The sequence below is a fragment of the Lithobates pipiens genome, unplaced genomic scaffold (genome assembly GCF_037356315.1).
Source record: "Lithobates pipiens isolate NorthernLeopardFrog02 unplaced genomic scaffold, aLitPip1_a1.2 Scaffold_8, whole genome shotgun sequence".
Classification (NCBI taxonomy): Eukaryota; Metazoa; Chordata; class Amphibia; order Anura; family Ranidae; genus Lithobates; species Lithobates pipiens.
In genome coordinates this window covers 178,267,313-178,284,273 of record NW_027507903.1, presented here as the reverse complement: position 1 = coordinate 178,284,273, position 16,961 = coordinate 178,267,313, and the positions used below count along the sequence as shown (strand labels likewise).

Below are 16,961 nucleotides of genomic sequence, written 5' to 3'. Positions count from 1 at the left end.
CTTCCAGTTTTTTGTCAAAGCTGAAGTTAGAAGCTGATTGGTTTACATGCACAGCTGCACCAGATGTTGCATTGTCCAGTTTTAGTAAATCAACCCCAATGTATTCTGACAGCTGGGACTTTCTACTGTCAAAACACATTGACCAATGTCCTGCAGCCACCGGTCGAAGTCTTCCAACAAGCTTGTTTTAAAAGATTGTTAGACTGACTTTTGTTGAGCGGGAGACAAGCTCCAGCCAACCCTTCCAAAAAGTGTTGGTAACTGTTTATGAATAAAGGTTTTATGTATATGCTGGTTATTTTAAGCACCCCGTCAGTGTTAAATGGTTTGCCTTAGATACTACTTTAACTACTTCCCTTCCACCATATAGCAAAATGACAGCTGTGTCCAATCACAGCTGATCACAGTTTAAACAGGAAAATCTGTGTATCGGCTTTTCCTCTACTCCCACTGACGGGCGCGAGTAGAAGAGAGCCGATCGGCTGCTCTCCTGATGGTGAGGTCTGCCCTTATTGGTTATCAATGTAGCCCCCCTGGGGATGCCCACCTATGGCCACCAGGGATGCCCACCCATGACCACAAGGGATGTCAATCAGTGCCCATTAGGGATGGCACTCTGTGCCCATCAGTGATTCCCATCAACGCTGCCTATCAGTGGCATTTATCAGTGCCGCATAGGAGTGCCCATCAGTGCTGCATATAAGTGCCTCAGTGCCAATCAGTACCGCATCATCAGTGCTCATCAGTGAAGAAGAAAACGTACTTCTTTACAAAGTTTTTTTTTGTTTTGTTTTTTTGTAGTGCAAAAAATAAAAGCCCCAGTGGTGATCAAATACCACCAAAAGAAAGATCTATTTGTGGGAAAGAATGATAAAAATTTTGTTTGGGTACAGGGTTGCATGACCATGCAACTGTTTTTAAAAATGTGATAGCGCTGAAAGTTGGTCTGGGCAGCAAGGTGTATAAGTGCCCTATGTTGAAGTGGTTAATAATGTTACCAAAACTCCTTGTCTGAAAATTTTAGTAACTAAAATACTATTTGAAGTTTGAACTTCTATAATTGAGAATGATCTGCTCAACTACCAGTAATTTCTACAGCACACAGATTCAAAGGGTTTATGAAAAACCAGCACACAAAGAACCAATGTTGTACACCGCTGTAAAGCTTTTATAAGCCTGAGCAATTCAACCCGTGCATATAATGAAAACATGCAATAACAGGTTATCTTAAGTGAAAAATGCATATCAAACCAATTTGTAGATATAGGCAACTGAAGTTATTTGTAAAATTCAACTTTTCCTATAAATGTTAATCTTGGGTCTACCAAAGAACCTCACAGCTTTTCCTTTATTATGATGAGTGGCCTCACTAACCAATAGAGAGCTTGGGGAGACAGTGGGGTCATGCAATGTTTTTTAATGAAAAATCATGCTTTGCATTTAGGCTTCTGAATCTGCAATTACTATATACTAGAAAAACCATTGTGCAAGGAGTTGTTACTCTTCGTAATTAGAAATACCATTTTATTGTTTTGGTTTCAGTTCATTGAAAAATCTGAGATCTAGTTAGTTACAATAAAAATTGCACCACCTTTTGAATTTGATGTCAATAATGTAGGCATCCTAAACATCAGTACTGACAGAAGGATTCACCTAAAAAGCTTACCTTTTTTTTTTTCTTCTCCAGACTTGTGGAACACCAGCTGGTGCATCATGTGAAGTTTCACAGTGTGGAGGACTTGGCTGCTTAACAGAAGATGGCAAGAGAAAATGTGGAGGAGATGGCTGTAATGGCTTGGTGGACATAGCAAACGGTGCATGGAAAACGGCTATGAATTTTGATAAAGAAATTCAGAGTGCAATGGCAGAAGTGGAGGAGCTCTCTAAGCTGGTAATTATGACAATTGAAATTACATATTGTATTTAGCTGAATTCTAAAGCTGGATACATACAGATAAAAATTTGGACAGTTCAGCAGTGACCTGCCAAATTTCAATCTGTGTGTAGCCCTCCCGGTTGGACCGAAACCATGCGTAGATCGGCTTCTTTGAACGGTACTGCTGGAAAACCTTGTCTAATCAGTGGCTTGCAGCCATTCTGCTGAAGCTCTTATCAGTGTATTGTGAGAGGAGGGAGTCTCGCTGTCAGAATACAATATACCAGAGTGAACTCCTGCTCCCAATGAAGCCGGAATCAATGTAACCCATTGGCTGAACAAAAAACTGACCACGTGTGCCTATCTTTAAATTAAACGTCCAGCCAAAACTCTTTTCCTGAAGGTTTAGAACCTTGCCAAACATAATGTAAGAGGAACCCCTCCAACAAAAATAGAAACTGATTCCGTTTGTAAAGTAGGAGAAGGACAGAACTCTCTTCAACATTTTTCATTGTGTGTGTCCCTGTTGTAGATTTTGCCTTACTTCCTGTTTGGTGAGGGTAAATCTCTCTAATAGAGCCCAGGACTTCTAATCTTCCCTCTCTCTCTGTATCAAAAACTAGAAAAGGTTTTGGCTTAATGTATACTTTTTTGTATTTTTTACTGATGTATTACAGTAAAACTCAAGGCCAATTATGGGTCCCCAGCTATATGCAGTCATACAGTATGTCAGAACATATAACTGCAATCATTCTCCATGTGTACAACCCCTTCCTCCCTTAATATTACTCAATAATACTTGATAATGTTCACCTGCTTCACCCTGTGACTGGACATTAAAAGAGTAGAAGCAGATGGATGAGTCAACTCTTCTGCTCATCACTTGAAGCCCTGCTTATTCACAGGAATTGTACAAAGTAGTAGAGCATTGATTGATTGATACAAACTGTTGCCTTGCCTCTTCTTGATTGATACAAACTGTTGCCTTGTCTCTTCTTGTAAGTAAAAATACATTAAAGGGGTTGTAAAGGTAAAGGTTTTTTCACCTTAATGCATTCTATACATTAAGGTGAAAAAAGATCTGACAGTGCTGGCCCCCCTAGCCCCTCCGTTTTACTTACCTGACCCCTCGAAAGTCCCGCGCTCGCCTCTGACATCCTCTTCACGGCTCAGCCTGGCCACTGATTGGCAAGAGTGGATAGATTGAAAGCAGCGCAGCCATTGGCTCGCGCTGCTGTCAATCACATCAAATGATGCGGCGTGCCGGGCCGAGTGATACAGTGAGCGGCTATATCCGCCGGCTGTATCACGGGAACGCAAGTACTTCTCACGTTCATGCGGGCTCCCTCTCATGTGGGGGAAAGCCGAGACAGCCGCCGAGGGACCCCAGAAGAGAAGGTTCAGGGCCACTCTGTGCAAAACGAGCTGCACGGTGGAGGTAAGTATAACATGTTTGTTATTTTAAAAAAATCCCTTTACACCCCTTTAAAGTATTTTAAAGAAAAAATTTTGTATATAAAAATACATTTAGTCTATTTAATATATACCTAGATTGTGTGAATTGCAGAATTCTGTAAAGCTTACTTAAGCATTCCATTGAGGATTCCTTTTTTTTTTTTTTTTTTCATCTGGCGGGTTGAACTGAAAAAAATTACTCTTCCTCCATCTACACATTCGATGTGGATGGGGGAATCCTCCCTGCTGAGCCTTTGTGTTCTGACAGCAGGGAAACTTCCCCTCCTTCAGCATACACTGATCATGTATGGCTAAACTTTGATCCATGTATGGCCTGCTTTAGGTTTAGAACAAGACCTCTTATTTGGAGAATTTATTATTGTAGCTTAGTGACGTGCTCATTATTTTTTCTTTTATCCCTATTACTAGGTTGCTGAATCAAAGTTGAGAGCAGAAGAAGCAAAACAAAGTGCCCAAAGTGTTCTAAATAAAGCCAACTCGACAAAAGAAAAAGTTGACAAAAGCAATGAAGACCTAAGAAATCTTATCAAGCAAATCCGTGACTTTTTAATGCGTATGTATACAGTTCCCTGCCTTTTTATATAACAGAATAATGACTATATTCAAGTATGGGAGGGGAAGAGAATGCAGATCTGGTGAAGTATGCATTTCAATATAATGTTATCGCTTCTATTTAAAGAATGCAGTGCATAGAAGTTTTTTTTTTTTGAGCATGTTAAGCAATGTTTCTTAGTTCTTAGCCCTTATGTTGCTGTGGAATTTTCTTTGTCCAAGTGTAGTGACAGAGTAATAACACCTTTTAGTACCAAGCCAAGGCAAAATAATCAACTCTGTAAGCAGTATTTACCTGCTGCCATACTTCTCAGCCTGCAAAAGCTCCACCACACATGATGGAAAAAAGTATGTGTTCTTTATAGAATGAAGCTTAATATGGGGTCTAAGTCACCGATCTGAAGATTAGTAAATAACACCTCCAATGGGGCACAATGGATATTTTACTCACACAAAAAAGACAATGAATACTACTTGCAAAATTTTACTATTTGTTGTCTGCCTATCAATATCAGATTTTTCAAAAAAGCAGAGTTACATTTAACTATGTTAATTGTTAGTTAATATGTTAATATATAGTTAATATGTTAATATATAGTTAATAATAGTTAATATGTTAGTTGAAATTGCCTTTTTTCCATTTTTCTTTTTTTTTATGCTACTGCTGTTCCTATGATTGTACATTTTGATTGTGATTGTACATTATATTAGAATCAAAGCAAAGAAAGAGGCTGCAGAAATCTCTTCAGAACTGGGGCAAAATTCTTCAGTCTGTTTTGGTTCTCTTTTTCTGTTGCTCTACACCAGTTTCTCTATATGTCACGATACTACTCGCAGTGAGCCCACAGATGAGCAGGTGACACGGGATCCCCCAGGGAGTGTAGTCTAAGGGCAAGCTGGTATTCTGCCAGGGACCCCCTCACAAGCGTTTGGGCTTAGCTGCGTGCTGACCCCAGGTCATGACACCCGGGTTCACCCTGCTCTCTAGGGAAGTACCAGAAGACACTGTTAGACAAGGATGGATGGATGGATGAAGCAAAGGAGAGCTGGATAGTGAGCCAAGGTCAGGGCGGGCTGCAGACAACATAGTCAGAACAAGCCGGGTCGGTACACAAGAGATCTGTTCACGAGAGGTCAGGTAAAACAGGTTACACAAAGGGAGCTCAGAAACAAATGTTGCTCAAGCAACCAGTAACTGGTTTGAAAGGGATTCAAATAGAGAAGCACATGAGGGGCTGGACAGGAAGTAGCAGGAAGGAATCGTATATTAGGCAACAGGTGAGGGGCGGCGACCCCATAGCTGCAGAGTGCACAGAGCTGAACGCCAGCTAGTGGAACAACAGGTGCCAGCCGACCTACAGCAGTCAAGGTGAGACACAGATCAGCTCTGCAGCTGATCTGTGACACTATGGAACATTACTGAATTTTTTTTTCTCTGTTTTTGGCATACATTTATAATTTGCACCATTAAAATTTTAACTTTTTGACTGTATTAAGTCCAATATAAAAACGCTGTGATCAGTACAATACATGCTCTATACATGATGCTCTTTTATTTACATAGAGGATGGAGCAGATCTGGATAGTATTGAAGCTGTTGCTAGTGAGGTATTGAAAATGGAGATGCCCACCACTCCTGAGCAGCTGCAGGCGCTTACTGAGGATATAAGGGAACGAGTGGAAAGCCTTTCTGATGTGGAAAATATCCTTCAACAAAGTGCTGGGGACATCGCTAAAGCAGAGTCTCTGCTGGAAGAAGCTAAAAAATCAAGGTAACTATTACAATACACTTCTAAGACTAAAGAGTAATATTTATTTTATTTTTTATTTTTTTATGGAGTAAGGGTGAGATTTGATTTCCTGTAAGCTTTACCCAGGAGAAACTGCAGAATATAAAACCCAACACAACTTTTCCAACAATGAGTTAACTAATTTTAAAGTGTATTCATTAGTTTAATTCCCAATTGGAATTTGTTCAAATTTTAGTTTATAACCTAGGACACTACTTACACGAGGAAACGGAGTGTCTACAGGTCATTTGTAGGCATGAGCATTAGGCTTAGTGTTTCTGTTCATTCAGACACTCCAAGGCCAGTGGCCACCTAAGAAGACTTTTATGCCAGGAAAGGTACAATTTTTTTTTTTGCAGATTCTGTTTAAGGGTGACATGGGCAGCAGTATTGGCTGTATTCATTTGACTTTTTGTAACTGCTTTATTGTAAATACAGGACTTGAAGCATCTTGTAGCAGTAAATATACTGTCAATCTATCACTACAATTTTTCGCATTTCATAATTTTTCACTGCCAGGGGATTAAAAGAATATGGCATGACTGTAGTGTGTGTATGTATGTATGTATGTATGTGTATGTGTGTGTGTGTGTATATATGTATGTGTATATATATATATATATATATATATATATATATATATATATATATATATATATATATATATATATATATATATATATATAATGAATACATTTTTTATTTTTATTACAGCCAGAGTGCATCAGATGTTAAGGCTACAGCTGATATGGTGAAAGAAGCTCTAGAGGAAGCAGGCAAAGCCCAGAGTGCTGCTGAAAAAGCTATTAAGCAAGCAGATGATGACATTAAAGGGACACATGATCTGCTGACTTCTGTAAGTTATAACTCTGGACATCAGATGACAATTAAGCCACCCCTTTTCTAACTGTAAATGATTAGTCATGAAAATGCTCTTATCCCTACCTTCCTCCTCTTTCTTGACTGCATGGCTGGGGAGCATTTTTTATGTCATCGGTTGTATTGGGACCACAAGTCTCGCATTTTCTTGCACCTCCAGCTGAAAAGGGTTTTACACTCTTGCTGATACTAACACTCTTGAGACTCCTAAGCTATGGAGAATAATTGTACATCTGTGTTAATGTTACTAGATGGGAAACTCCATAATTCGTAATGTCTCCTTATGGTGTCCCAATGTTTCATATATCACTCCTGTATGAATAAAAAACACATGCATACCCAGTGCACACCCAGTGCACATGAGTGGAAGCTGTGCTGGGATGACAATGCCTACATTGCACTGGTTGTGCATGGGTTTTTTTATTCATCCTAGGTAATAGTGTGTGATTCCAATACCTAGTTGAGAGCAGCAGCAGGGACACTGGGTATTTGAACACATTTATATTTATATTAGTGATGTTTTTCACTTTTATATCACTCCTGTAGCCTAGAGAATTACAGGGGGCATATAAATGTTAAGAGAAGAGAGACGTATGGAGTTTAATTTATTTTAGAAACCTACTTATCTAGGTGGTGCTGCATCTGTTCCCCCGCCACCTCGAACACTGAGAAATGGGTGATCAAACACCGCCGATCGATTAGTTCTCAGGGCTCCCTGAACAGAGAGCTGGTTACTGTCAGCCACCACTGTCTGCTCCCCCCCCCCCCTTCCCTCACTGGAGCGCTGAGCTGTGGAAGAGTGGAATCAACCGGCTCTTAGCAGTTCACTGAGAAGCTGAGCCGGGTGCTGGTCCAGGCATGTGGGTGGATCCAACTTCATTGCCGCAATCTTGCCCCAGCCTGGACCAGCTCTTTAACCTCAGCTGACAGTGGACTTCTGCTGTCTGCTGAAAATGGGTCACAGGAGTGCAAAACAAACTGCACTCCTATGACCAGCAGGAGAAGTACAACCAAGCCGGCTTTAGCTGTACTTCTCCTTTTTAAGACCACACAGGAAAGCTGTAGGATGCTTCATGTCACTGTCGGAAACCCTATTACAGGGATTGGTAGGCAAAGAATTTGGCAGCATCAGTGGGGAAAAATCAAGGCTGTTTACGCTTATCAACTAAACTCATAATGAGTAAATTAAAAATAATTGAATTGTATTTGTTCAGATTCCATTATTGCCCAGCAGTTTTGAAAAGTATAAAAATATTTCTTGTTCAAAATTTTTATGAGTAAATGAATAAACAGGGTACAAGGTATCCAAAAAGAAAAACCTACACATGGTAGTTCTGTGCAGGTATAATAACATTACAGTAAGCACAACGTTGTGTGTCAAATCCATTTAGACAATCTGTGGTACATACTGTATATTTCGCAGTATATCCCATTTGATTGGAATGGGTCAAGATGCCATTTAGGGGTGCTAACTGTAGGGGCACACAAATCCAAACTTTACAATACTTTTTGAGGCTGATAGTATGACCAATAGTGTACATAGTAATATAAATTAGTAAATTAGAGTTGGGGCAAAAGCCCTTATAAGGGAAACAAAGCATGTTGTGATAGGGGAACTAATAAAGGCTCAGAAACGGAGCTAGGTCTTTGGATACCATGGGAGTGTGAGAGCTCGGCTGTGGAGAAGTTACCATCTTTGACAGGGAATCGGTCAACATGAAATATCATAGACAATAGCTGAGCCTGAGACTAGGGGCCTTCAGAGATTGGAAAGGAAGAGAAGGTAGAAGGAAGGAGAAGGGTATGGGTAAAGTCCCCAGGTACAACCCGACCACTTATGTGGGCATAGAGATAAACGCAATAGTTAGCTACCATGGCATAAGGACTGACTCTTCAAAGTTTGATGGCAAGTGGTGTTTGATCCAGGGTGGCCAGATTTTGTCAAACTTGGGATCTTGTCAATAGCTTCCATTTTTGCGTGTATAAGTGTGCGATTTTAACTCTGTGTTTTGGCAACGTGGAAAAAATATTTAATTGTACTTTTGCAGTACTTGTTTAACTATCTGGCAGTATCCCCCCAAAGAATCATCACACTGTGGTCCAGTGCTGTTAATCTTTGGCTGGATGATGCCCCCAACATCATTCAACCCCTTTTCAGTGAGCCCAGGGGTAAGTTGGTCTCACCTGGAGTGTGTTGTCATGTTGGCCCCAGCTCCACATGCAAGGCTGCAGAGAAGAACACTGACATCATAGAAGACCACTGAGAAAGATTAGTGTCCATGAAATGTAAAAAAAAAAAAAAAATGAGAAGGGACTCCAGGGTGACTGGGGACAGGAAAAGGGTTGGAGTGCTAATTTAAAACTGATAAATGTTTGTATGACCCTTTTTCTTGTCATTTCCCTTGACTCAGTGTGAGAGTATTTTTTTTTCTCTCAGATTGAGTCGGAAGCAGTAGTCTCAGAAGAAACATTAAAGAATGCCACTGAACGTATGAACGAACTTGAAAAGAATCTGGGAGATCTAATGAAGAAGTCTACTTCCAACTCAGAGTCTTTAGATTCAATTGAAAAGTCTGTTGAAGATGTGAAAGCAGATGCAGATGAAGTGAAAAAGGTTTGTTTATAATACTAAACATTTAAAGCTGAGGAACCAATACAAAATATGTTACAACAGTATAACCTAAGTGGTTCACTCTCCTTGTAAAATAAATGCAAACCCATGCAATAAAAACCTTTCCATTCTAGGAAACCTATTCATTATTCAGCAATAAAGAATGCTGAACTGATAGCCCTGCACTTGATTTTCTGGTCATGTGATCCACAGCCAGTTATCTATCTTTATAACGCGCAATAGTTCAAAGGCAGTATAAGCTAATTGAGTGCAGACATAAGCGTTCTAGAATTCTGCATCACCAAAATACTCAAGGAAGTAAAAAAAAAAAATGTTTTATGTTTTTAACTTCAGTTTTTACATTTTATATTGAAGTATATGAGCTTTTACATGCAGTGCGACGTGGCATCAGTTTCTGAGTGTTTAAATGCATTTACGAGAACTCGCCTCTTTGATTTGTATTTGTGTTGATGAACAAGCTATTGCTGCGCCCAAATGGTTACCTTCAATATTGCAGGTGCTAGATAATGAACTTAGTAATAAATATAAGAAAGTCGAGGACTTGATAACGAAAAAAGCTGAAGATTCTTCAGAGGCCAGAAAGAAAGCAGAACAACTTCAAAAAGAAGCAAAAGGCTTGTTAGCACAAGCAAACAAGAAACTGAACTTACTAAAAGGTAAGGAAATGGCTTTATCTATATGGTATATTTTAAACTTTAATAAAATTTATGTTAAAATGTATGCAGAATTAAAACATTTTTTTCTTTAGTTTTTGGCTAGAAATAGGGAAGAGTTGAATCCCAATCATGTTATTTTGTACCTTCTGTGTCTTGGTCTAAAGCAGTGGTTATCAGGTTAGAAGCTATATGGGGCCCGATGTCACCACAAGGCCGTATATATAAGTTAATATATTTATTATATGTAATAATGAAAAAGACTGAAGACTTAGGCCGCGTACACACGGGCGGATTGTCTGGCCAACTAAGTTTGTCAGACAATCCGACAGACAGTCCGTCCTACTTTTGAATGAACGGACTTGACCACACACGACGAACAGACAGTCCGCTGGATTCTGAGGGTCACACTGCAAAAACCAAAGGGCCACAGGTTAGGCACCAGGGCTCTAAAGATGCCCTTTTTTTCCTGTCTTGGAGATGCAACAGGAAGTGAGAAGAAATCGCTCCAAAATTAGGGCGTTTTCATTTTCGAAAATTGCAGTTAAACCATACACCAGTGGCGGAAGTATATGGGTCGCTATGGCCCCATGTTGCAGGGGACCCTTGAGGGAGAGGAGGAGAAGCGGTGGGGGAGGGGTGATGAAGAAATCTGTTCCTTTTTATATGCAGCCACCCACTTGCGACCAGGGCCCTGTTCCACTGACGGGCTTGGAGGTTTCTTGCCTTGAAGGTTCTAGTTACACCACTGCCATACACTGATCAGTCATAACTTTATGATCACTGACCGGTTAAGTGAATAACATTAATTACCTTGTTACAAAGGCATTTGAAAGTTGGTGGGATGTATTAACCACTTGTCCTGCTGAAGATTTACCCTTCTTCATGACCAGGCCATTTTTTACAATACGGCACTGCGTTATTTTAACGGACAATTGCGCGGTCATGCGACACTTTAAATAAAATTGATGTCCTTTTTTTCCTACAAATAAATAGAGCTTTCTTTCCGGTGGTATTTGATATTTTTTTTTTTTGTGCTATAAACCAGACCGTCAGTTTTGAAAAAAAATATTTTTTTGACTTTTGGCTATAAAATGCATTGCGATATTGCGGCGGACAGTCAGACACTAACCAACACTTTTTTGGGCACCAGTAACACTAATAGTGATCAATGCTAGAAAATATGCACTGTCCCTGTACTAATGACACTGGCTGAGAAGGCGTTAACATCGGGGTTGATCAAAGGTTTACCTGCATGCCTAGCTAGTGATTTTGTGTACTGTGGGAGGTGCTTTTACTAGGTGAAAGCATGGATCCATGTCACTGTTTTCCTGGAAAACAGTATCCATGCCTTCCCTACTAACAGAATGGTTATCTGCCTTGTTCACATAGGCAGACCACTGTTCTCCCTGCCTCTGTATGTAAGGATCAACAGGTGTATAATCACAGCCGGGGGTGCGCATGCTCGCCCCCTACCCGAAAGTGTCAGATTAAATACTAGGTACGTGATCTGGTGCAGTACTGCCACTTTGCCATCGTATATATAATTTATATGGTCGGCAAGTGGTTTAGCAGCAAGTAAGCATGTTGTTCCTGAAGCTGATGTAATGAAAGCAGAAGAAAAATGTGCATCTCCGATAGTTGCATATGGGGCTGCACAGTGGCAGACCGATCAGGGTGTCTACACTGGCCATGTGAGCATCAGAACAGGACCACAGGGCAATAGAAAAGTTGGCCGGGGTTTAATGAATCAGGTTTTCTTTATCATCATGTGGATGGCCTGGTGCATATGTGTATGTCACTTCCCTGGGGAAGAGATGGCTCGAGGATATAGTATTGAAAAAAGGAAAGGCAGCGGAGGCAATGTGATGCTTGGACAAAGTTCTGCTGGGAATTTTCCTTGACCACCTACCTGAACATTGTTAATGACTAAGTACACCGCTTCATGGAAACTGCATGTCCTGATGGTAGTGGCCTCTTCCCGCAGGATAATATACCCTGCAAAAATTGTTTAAGAATGGTTTGAGGAGCACAATGACAAGTTTGAGGTGTTGACTTTGGTTCCGATCTCTCCCAGACTCAATCCAATTAAGAATCTGTGGCATATGCTGGAAAAACGCATCTGATCCATGGAGGCCCCACCTTGGAACTTAGTGGACTTCAAGGATCTAAGTCAGGGGTCTCCAAACTATGGTCTTCCAGTTGTTCAGGAACTAAAAATCCCATCATGCCTGGTCATGTCTGTGAATGTCAGGGTTTTGCAATGCTTCATAGGATGTGTAGTTACACAACAGCTGGAGGGCCGTAGTTTGGAGATGTGATCTAAGCGGTGTGCATGCCATGATAGGTCAAGCCTGTTTTGGTGGCAAGGAACTTGCTCAATATTAGGTGGGTGGTCAAAAAGTTATGTCCGATTGGTCCTCATTGGATCATTTCCCCTCCAGACAGCTCTAAAATGTAGGATTTTCTCTATCTCTAACAAGGGTTACCAGGACAAATAAAGGGGTAATATTTCCCATCAAAAATACAGACAGTAGTAAAAGCTTGTCAGTGGGGCTAACCCTACCATGCTTATAACAAAAAAAACATAATTGTGCCTTTACGTATACTTTAAAACGGGACTACACTGTATTTGAGCATCACAAACCAAAAACCCTATTTATTTCCATTTTAATAGTCAAAGCAAACTCCTATCTCTCCATGTTTTATTTTGATGAAAAATCACTTTGAAAAATACCCCTAATATTTCTAGCCATGGTCAACCTGAATAAGGGCAAATGGTTAATGTAACATTTACTTCATGGAATCTATCCACCCCTGGCTCAGACATGCATGCATGCAAGAAGGTGTGCTTGCCTGAGAAAGCCCCTCCTAAAGACTCCTCTGTGACCTCATTTGCCTAGGTTTGGAAACCAGGAGATAGCTGAAGGAATGTAAAAGGGAAAAAAAGTTTAAAACGTAAATATAATATACCATCCTATCTATTGATTATTGCCAACCGCATAAGGATTACAAATGGGGAGCGTGAATTTCTGCTTTAAGGCAAGGTTAAAGGAAGCAGAGCAGCCAATTAAACATGACAGTTTTTGAAATGGCTGCCACTGTCTCTTAATATATTATGAATATATTTTTTGTATTGGCATTAAAAAGCATGTTCTTTATTCTAAATCCAGAATTAGAAAAGACATATGAAGACAACCAGAGAATATTAGAAGAGAAAGCAAAACAGTTGGTGACTTTAGAAGAAACCGTCCGGACACTTCTACAAGCTATCAGCCAGAAAGCCGCAGTCTACAGCACATGCTTATAAGCCAAGTCACTCCAATGGGAATCTGATCAACGGGACCAAAAGTTCTGTAATTTATTGGAGATCTTTTTTTATTGTCTATTTTATTACAAAAGAAATGAACAAGTAATAAATACCTTGGAATAAATGAAGTGTTTTAAGGCTTCTATTCTCTAACCCAAAACAGTGTATGCTACATCTCATTAATAAGCATTTTGTATTTAGTTACACAATTTGTATTTGTATTCTTTATTAACCCATTTGCACTACGTTACATATAGACATAGCACATTCTAACACAATGTTATGCCATACTTTATAGTGGACATTGGTCTTGTCTACACATAAAGTGAATTTTATCAATTTTTGTAGAGACAGTGATCGTTTTATGGGCTAAACCACTTCCAACCAGAACCAGTCTCCTAAGGAAAACAGTGATGCAAAGCCGAAGGCTCCTAAATCTGTGTGATGTTATTAGAAGGTTCTCTGCTCTTAGCCATCCCTCACTGGAACATTGGTAGTAGAGATTTCTTATATGCAAAAAGACAAAGAATAACGGACTAAGATTATAACAACATTGTTAAATGCAATTCAAGTGCTTTAAAGCAGAACTAAACCCTCCTAGCGGATTCACCAAGGAAGCTGCCATCTTGGCCTCTTTTTTTGATCTTTAAATGCCATGGTGCTGCACGTGATCAGTAATGACACCAGCCATTTGATGATTTGTCAGTTTGATTGAGAGCACAACCAACGTGACGTTTATGCTATTTTTTAAACTGTTAAATCGATGGGTTTAGTTCCGCTTTAAATCCACAGCTTTAATTAATCAGACAATAGTAAACTGCTGAACAATAATGTCTGATTTGCTGGTACACAATCCTATCCAGCAGTTTTATTTTGTATTTTTGTTACTGAATGGACTGGTTATTTTCATACTTTTTTTTTTTTCTCCTAGCTCAAAACATTGCATGCTTTATCTTTTGTATACCTGTCTGGAAAACCAACGGAGTTTCAAAATAATCTGAATATGTAGTTTAGCCGGATACCTGAATAAAATGAAGGATACTAATCAACCAACTTTTCTCATAACTGTCAGTCTGTGATTACGCCTAGTATGCATGCTTATTTCTATTTTAAAATTACTTCAGCATCTACAGATAGCTAATCTGTGTTCATTAAAAAATATTATAATGTATGACAATTGGATTGCCCTAGCTAACATTTAGTGCTATTTGCAATGTTTGTGTTCACTTCAAAGAACATAATTTCTTTTGCAGGAAACTTATTGGGTAAACCCTAGTCATGAAATTTGAACTAAGCTCATATATTTGTAGTGTTTTACCTGTCTCTCTCCAAAGCTCTAAGTGTAGTTTCTCCCTGGTGCTTCTTTCTCTGTTAACAGCATAAGTCTCTTCTGAGCTAAAATTTGTTATCGGGGAGGGAGACAAGCACACCGATGGTCTATTCAGAATACAGCTCTGCACATTCCTTCGTTTCTCTGCCTATGCGGAGAGGGTGGTGTCCCTTTCCTTCAATCAGCTCTCACACAGTGTCTCAGAGCTGTAACTGGAATTCACTTCCTTCTCCGTACTACTCTCAGATGAGTGATGGTTACTTTGAAGAGTTGTAGACAGGAGAAGACTGCAGTTAAACATGTAAAACTTATGTAGGATGATTGGTTTCATCCCTGTGTATCATCTGAGGCTATTCACTTAACTAGGTATATGTGAGGGTTTACAACTGATTTAAATCAGTAAGTTAATGCATTAAAGATTAAAGTAAAGCTAGTTGATGAAGTGCTCTATGTATATATGCTACATATGTAGCAGCTGGAAATACTGTAAGGAAAAAATAAATAAAACTAGATGGTTTTTGTACTCTGTGTAAAATGGATTTTACAGTTGGTACAAAAATCGTATTTTCTTTCTTTTCAATCATATACTGTTAGGGCATCTGAAAGTACTAAAACTGAAGGGTGGGCAGCACAGATGAAACTGCGAACAGTCAAAGAGCTGCCTTGACACTGGATGAGGCTGAACCTACTGCCTGATAATGTCCACCTACTGGCTGTGCTGTCAGGTTCCCAAGAGCGGAACTACTGAATATGGAAGGGAGCACTATAGCAAGCAAGACGTTGGACAATCTAAAACCCACCACATGCAGAACAATAACAAATTCCCATAGAGGAAAGAGGATAACCAACATGGTTAGTAAGGAAAGAAAACCATTTCCTAGTAGAAAACATTGCACAAAGGACCTGTGAAAACATTCTAAGAAGGGCAATACCAACTTGTTTGGGTAGGAAGGCCTTAAACTCGCCTAACCTCATTAGGGTCAAGAAACAATAACTCTTTACCAAGAAAGATTTCCAGAACAGATAATCCCTTCTCCAAGGCGAGGCTTACTCATAAGAACCCTGAAAAGATCTAGAAACCACAACCTGTGAATTGGCGTAATAATGGTCTTAAGACTAGGCAGGATTTGGTCCCAGGAAATCAGCATGGCTGAGGAGCAAGGTGAATAGGTGTACCCAACAAGGGCAAGCAGGACATAAATGTCAGGCCTAATCATAAACTGGTGAGATGGGTTATAACCAGAATCTCCAGATCCAATGAAGCAGTAGCATCTGTAGAACAAGGGTTGAGACAAAGAATATTCTGTTCTGATAACAGAACAGGGAACCATACTATTACTATTACTTCCTTATGAATCTGCAGATCAGCCAAGGAAACTAAACCCAGGTCCAACAGAATCCTTAAAGTATAAGTTCACCCTTAATAAGGGTGTAACATGTTACAAAAGGTGAACTTATCCTAAAAGGATGTTATACCCATATTAAGGGTGTAACATGTTACAGATACACCAGTCTCCACATCCCCCGCTCCCCCATTTTGAATGTGAGCGGGGGATCTTCTCCTCCCGCTTGCTGTCAAAATAGTAGAATTTTTTACTTATTTAAAGAAATGGCCCGGCTGCTGATTAGGGATGAGCCGAACACCCCCCCCCCCCCCCCCCGGTTCGGTTCGCACCAGAACTTTCGAACGGACCCCAAATTCGTACGAACTTTAGAACCCCATTGAAGTCTATGGGACTCGAACGTTCGAAATTAAAAGTGCTAATTTTAACGGCTAATATGCAAGATACTGTCCTAAAAAGGGTTTGGGGACCTGGCTCATGGGTCAATGCCTAAAATGTTTTTAAAAATGGCTGTTTTGGCGGGAGCACTGATTTTAATGACGATTAAAGTGAAAAAAAAAGTGAAATATTCCTTTAAATGTGGTGCCTGGGGGGTGTCTGTAGTATGCCTGTGAAGTGCCACATGTTTCCCGTGTTTAGAACAGTCCCTGCACAAAATGACATTAAACGGAAATAACATAATTTAACCACTTTCAGACAGGACCAATTTGCTGGTCAAAGACCAGACCACTTTTTGCGATTCGGCACTGCGTCGCTTTAACTGACAATTGCGCGGTCGTGCGACGTGGCTCCCAAACAAAATTGACGTCCTTTTTTTCCCACAAATAGAGCTTTCTTTTGGTGGTATTTGATCACCCCTGCGGTTTTTATTTTTTGCGCTATAAACAAAAATAGAGCGACAATTTTGAAAAAAACGCATTATTTTTTACTTTTTGTTATAATAAATATCCCCCAAAAATATATAAAAAAACATTTTTTTCCCTCAGTTTAGGCCGATACGTATTCTTCTACATATTTTTGGTAAAAAAAAAAATCGCAATAAGCGATTATTGATTGGTTTGCGCAAAAGTTATAGCGTTTACAAAATAGGAATAGTTTTATAGAATTTTTATTAATAATT

At 39.7% G+C, this 16,961-nt stretch overlaps 1 protein-coding gene across 1 annotated transcript in view; it reads left to right on the top strand.

Moving 5' to 3' along the window:
• LAMB1 (laminin subunit beta 1) overlaps nt 1–14,221 on the top strand; it is a 69,075-nt gene extending 54,854 nt beyond the window's left edge. Inside the window, exons 28-34 of the mRNA XM_077474256.1 lie at nt 1,688–1,891; nt 3,761–3,905; nt 5,469–5,676; nt 6,409–6,550; nt 9,011–9,187; nt 9,702–9,861; nt 13,032–14,221. Coding sequence (XP_077330382.1) covers nt 1,688–1,891; nt 3,761–3,905; nt 5,469–5,676; nt 6,409–6,550; nt 9,011–9,187; nt 9,702–9,861; nt 13,032–13,168 — 1,173 coding nt within the window. The 3' untranslated portion in view covers nt 13,169–14,221. The remainder of the gene's footprint in view (nt 1–1,687; nt 1,892–3,760; nt 3,906–5,468; nt 5,677–6,408; nt 6,551–9,010; nt 9,188–9,701; nt 9,862–13,031) is intronic.
• Nucleotides 14,222–16,961: the final 2,740 nt, after the last annotated feature.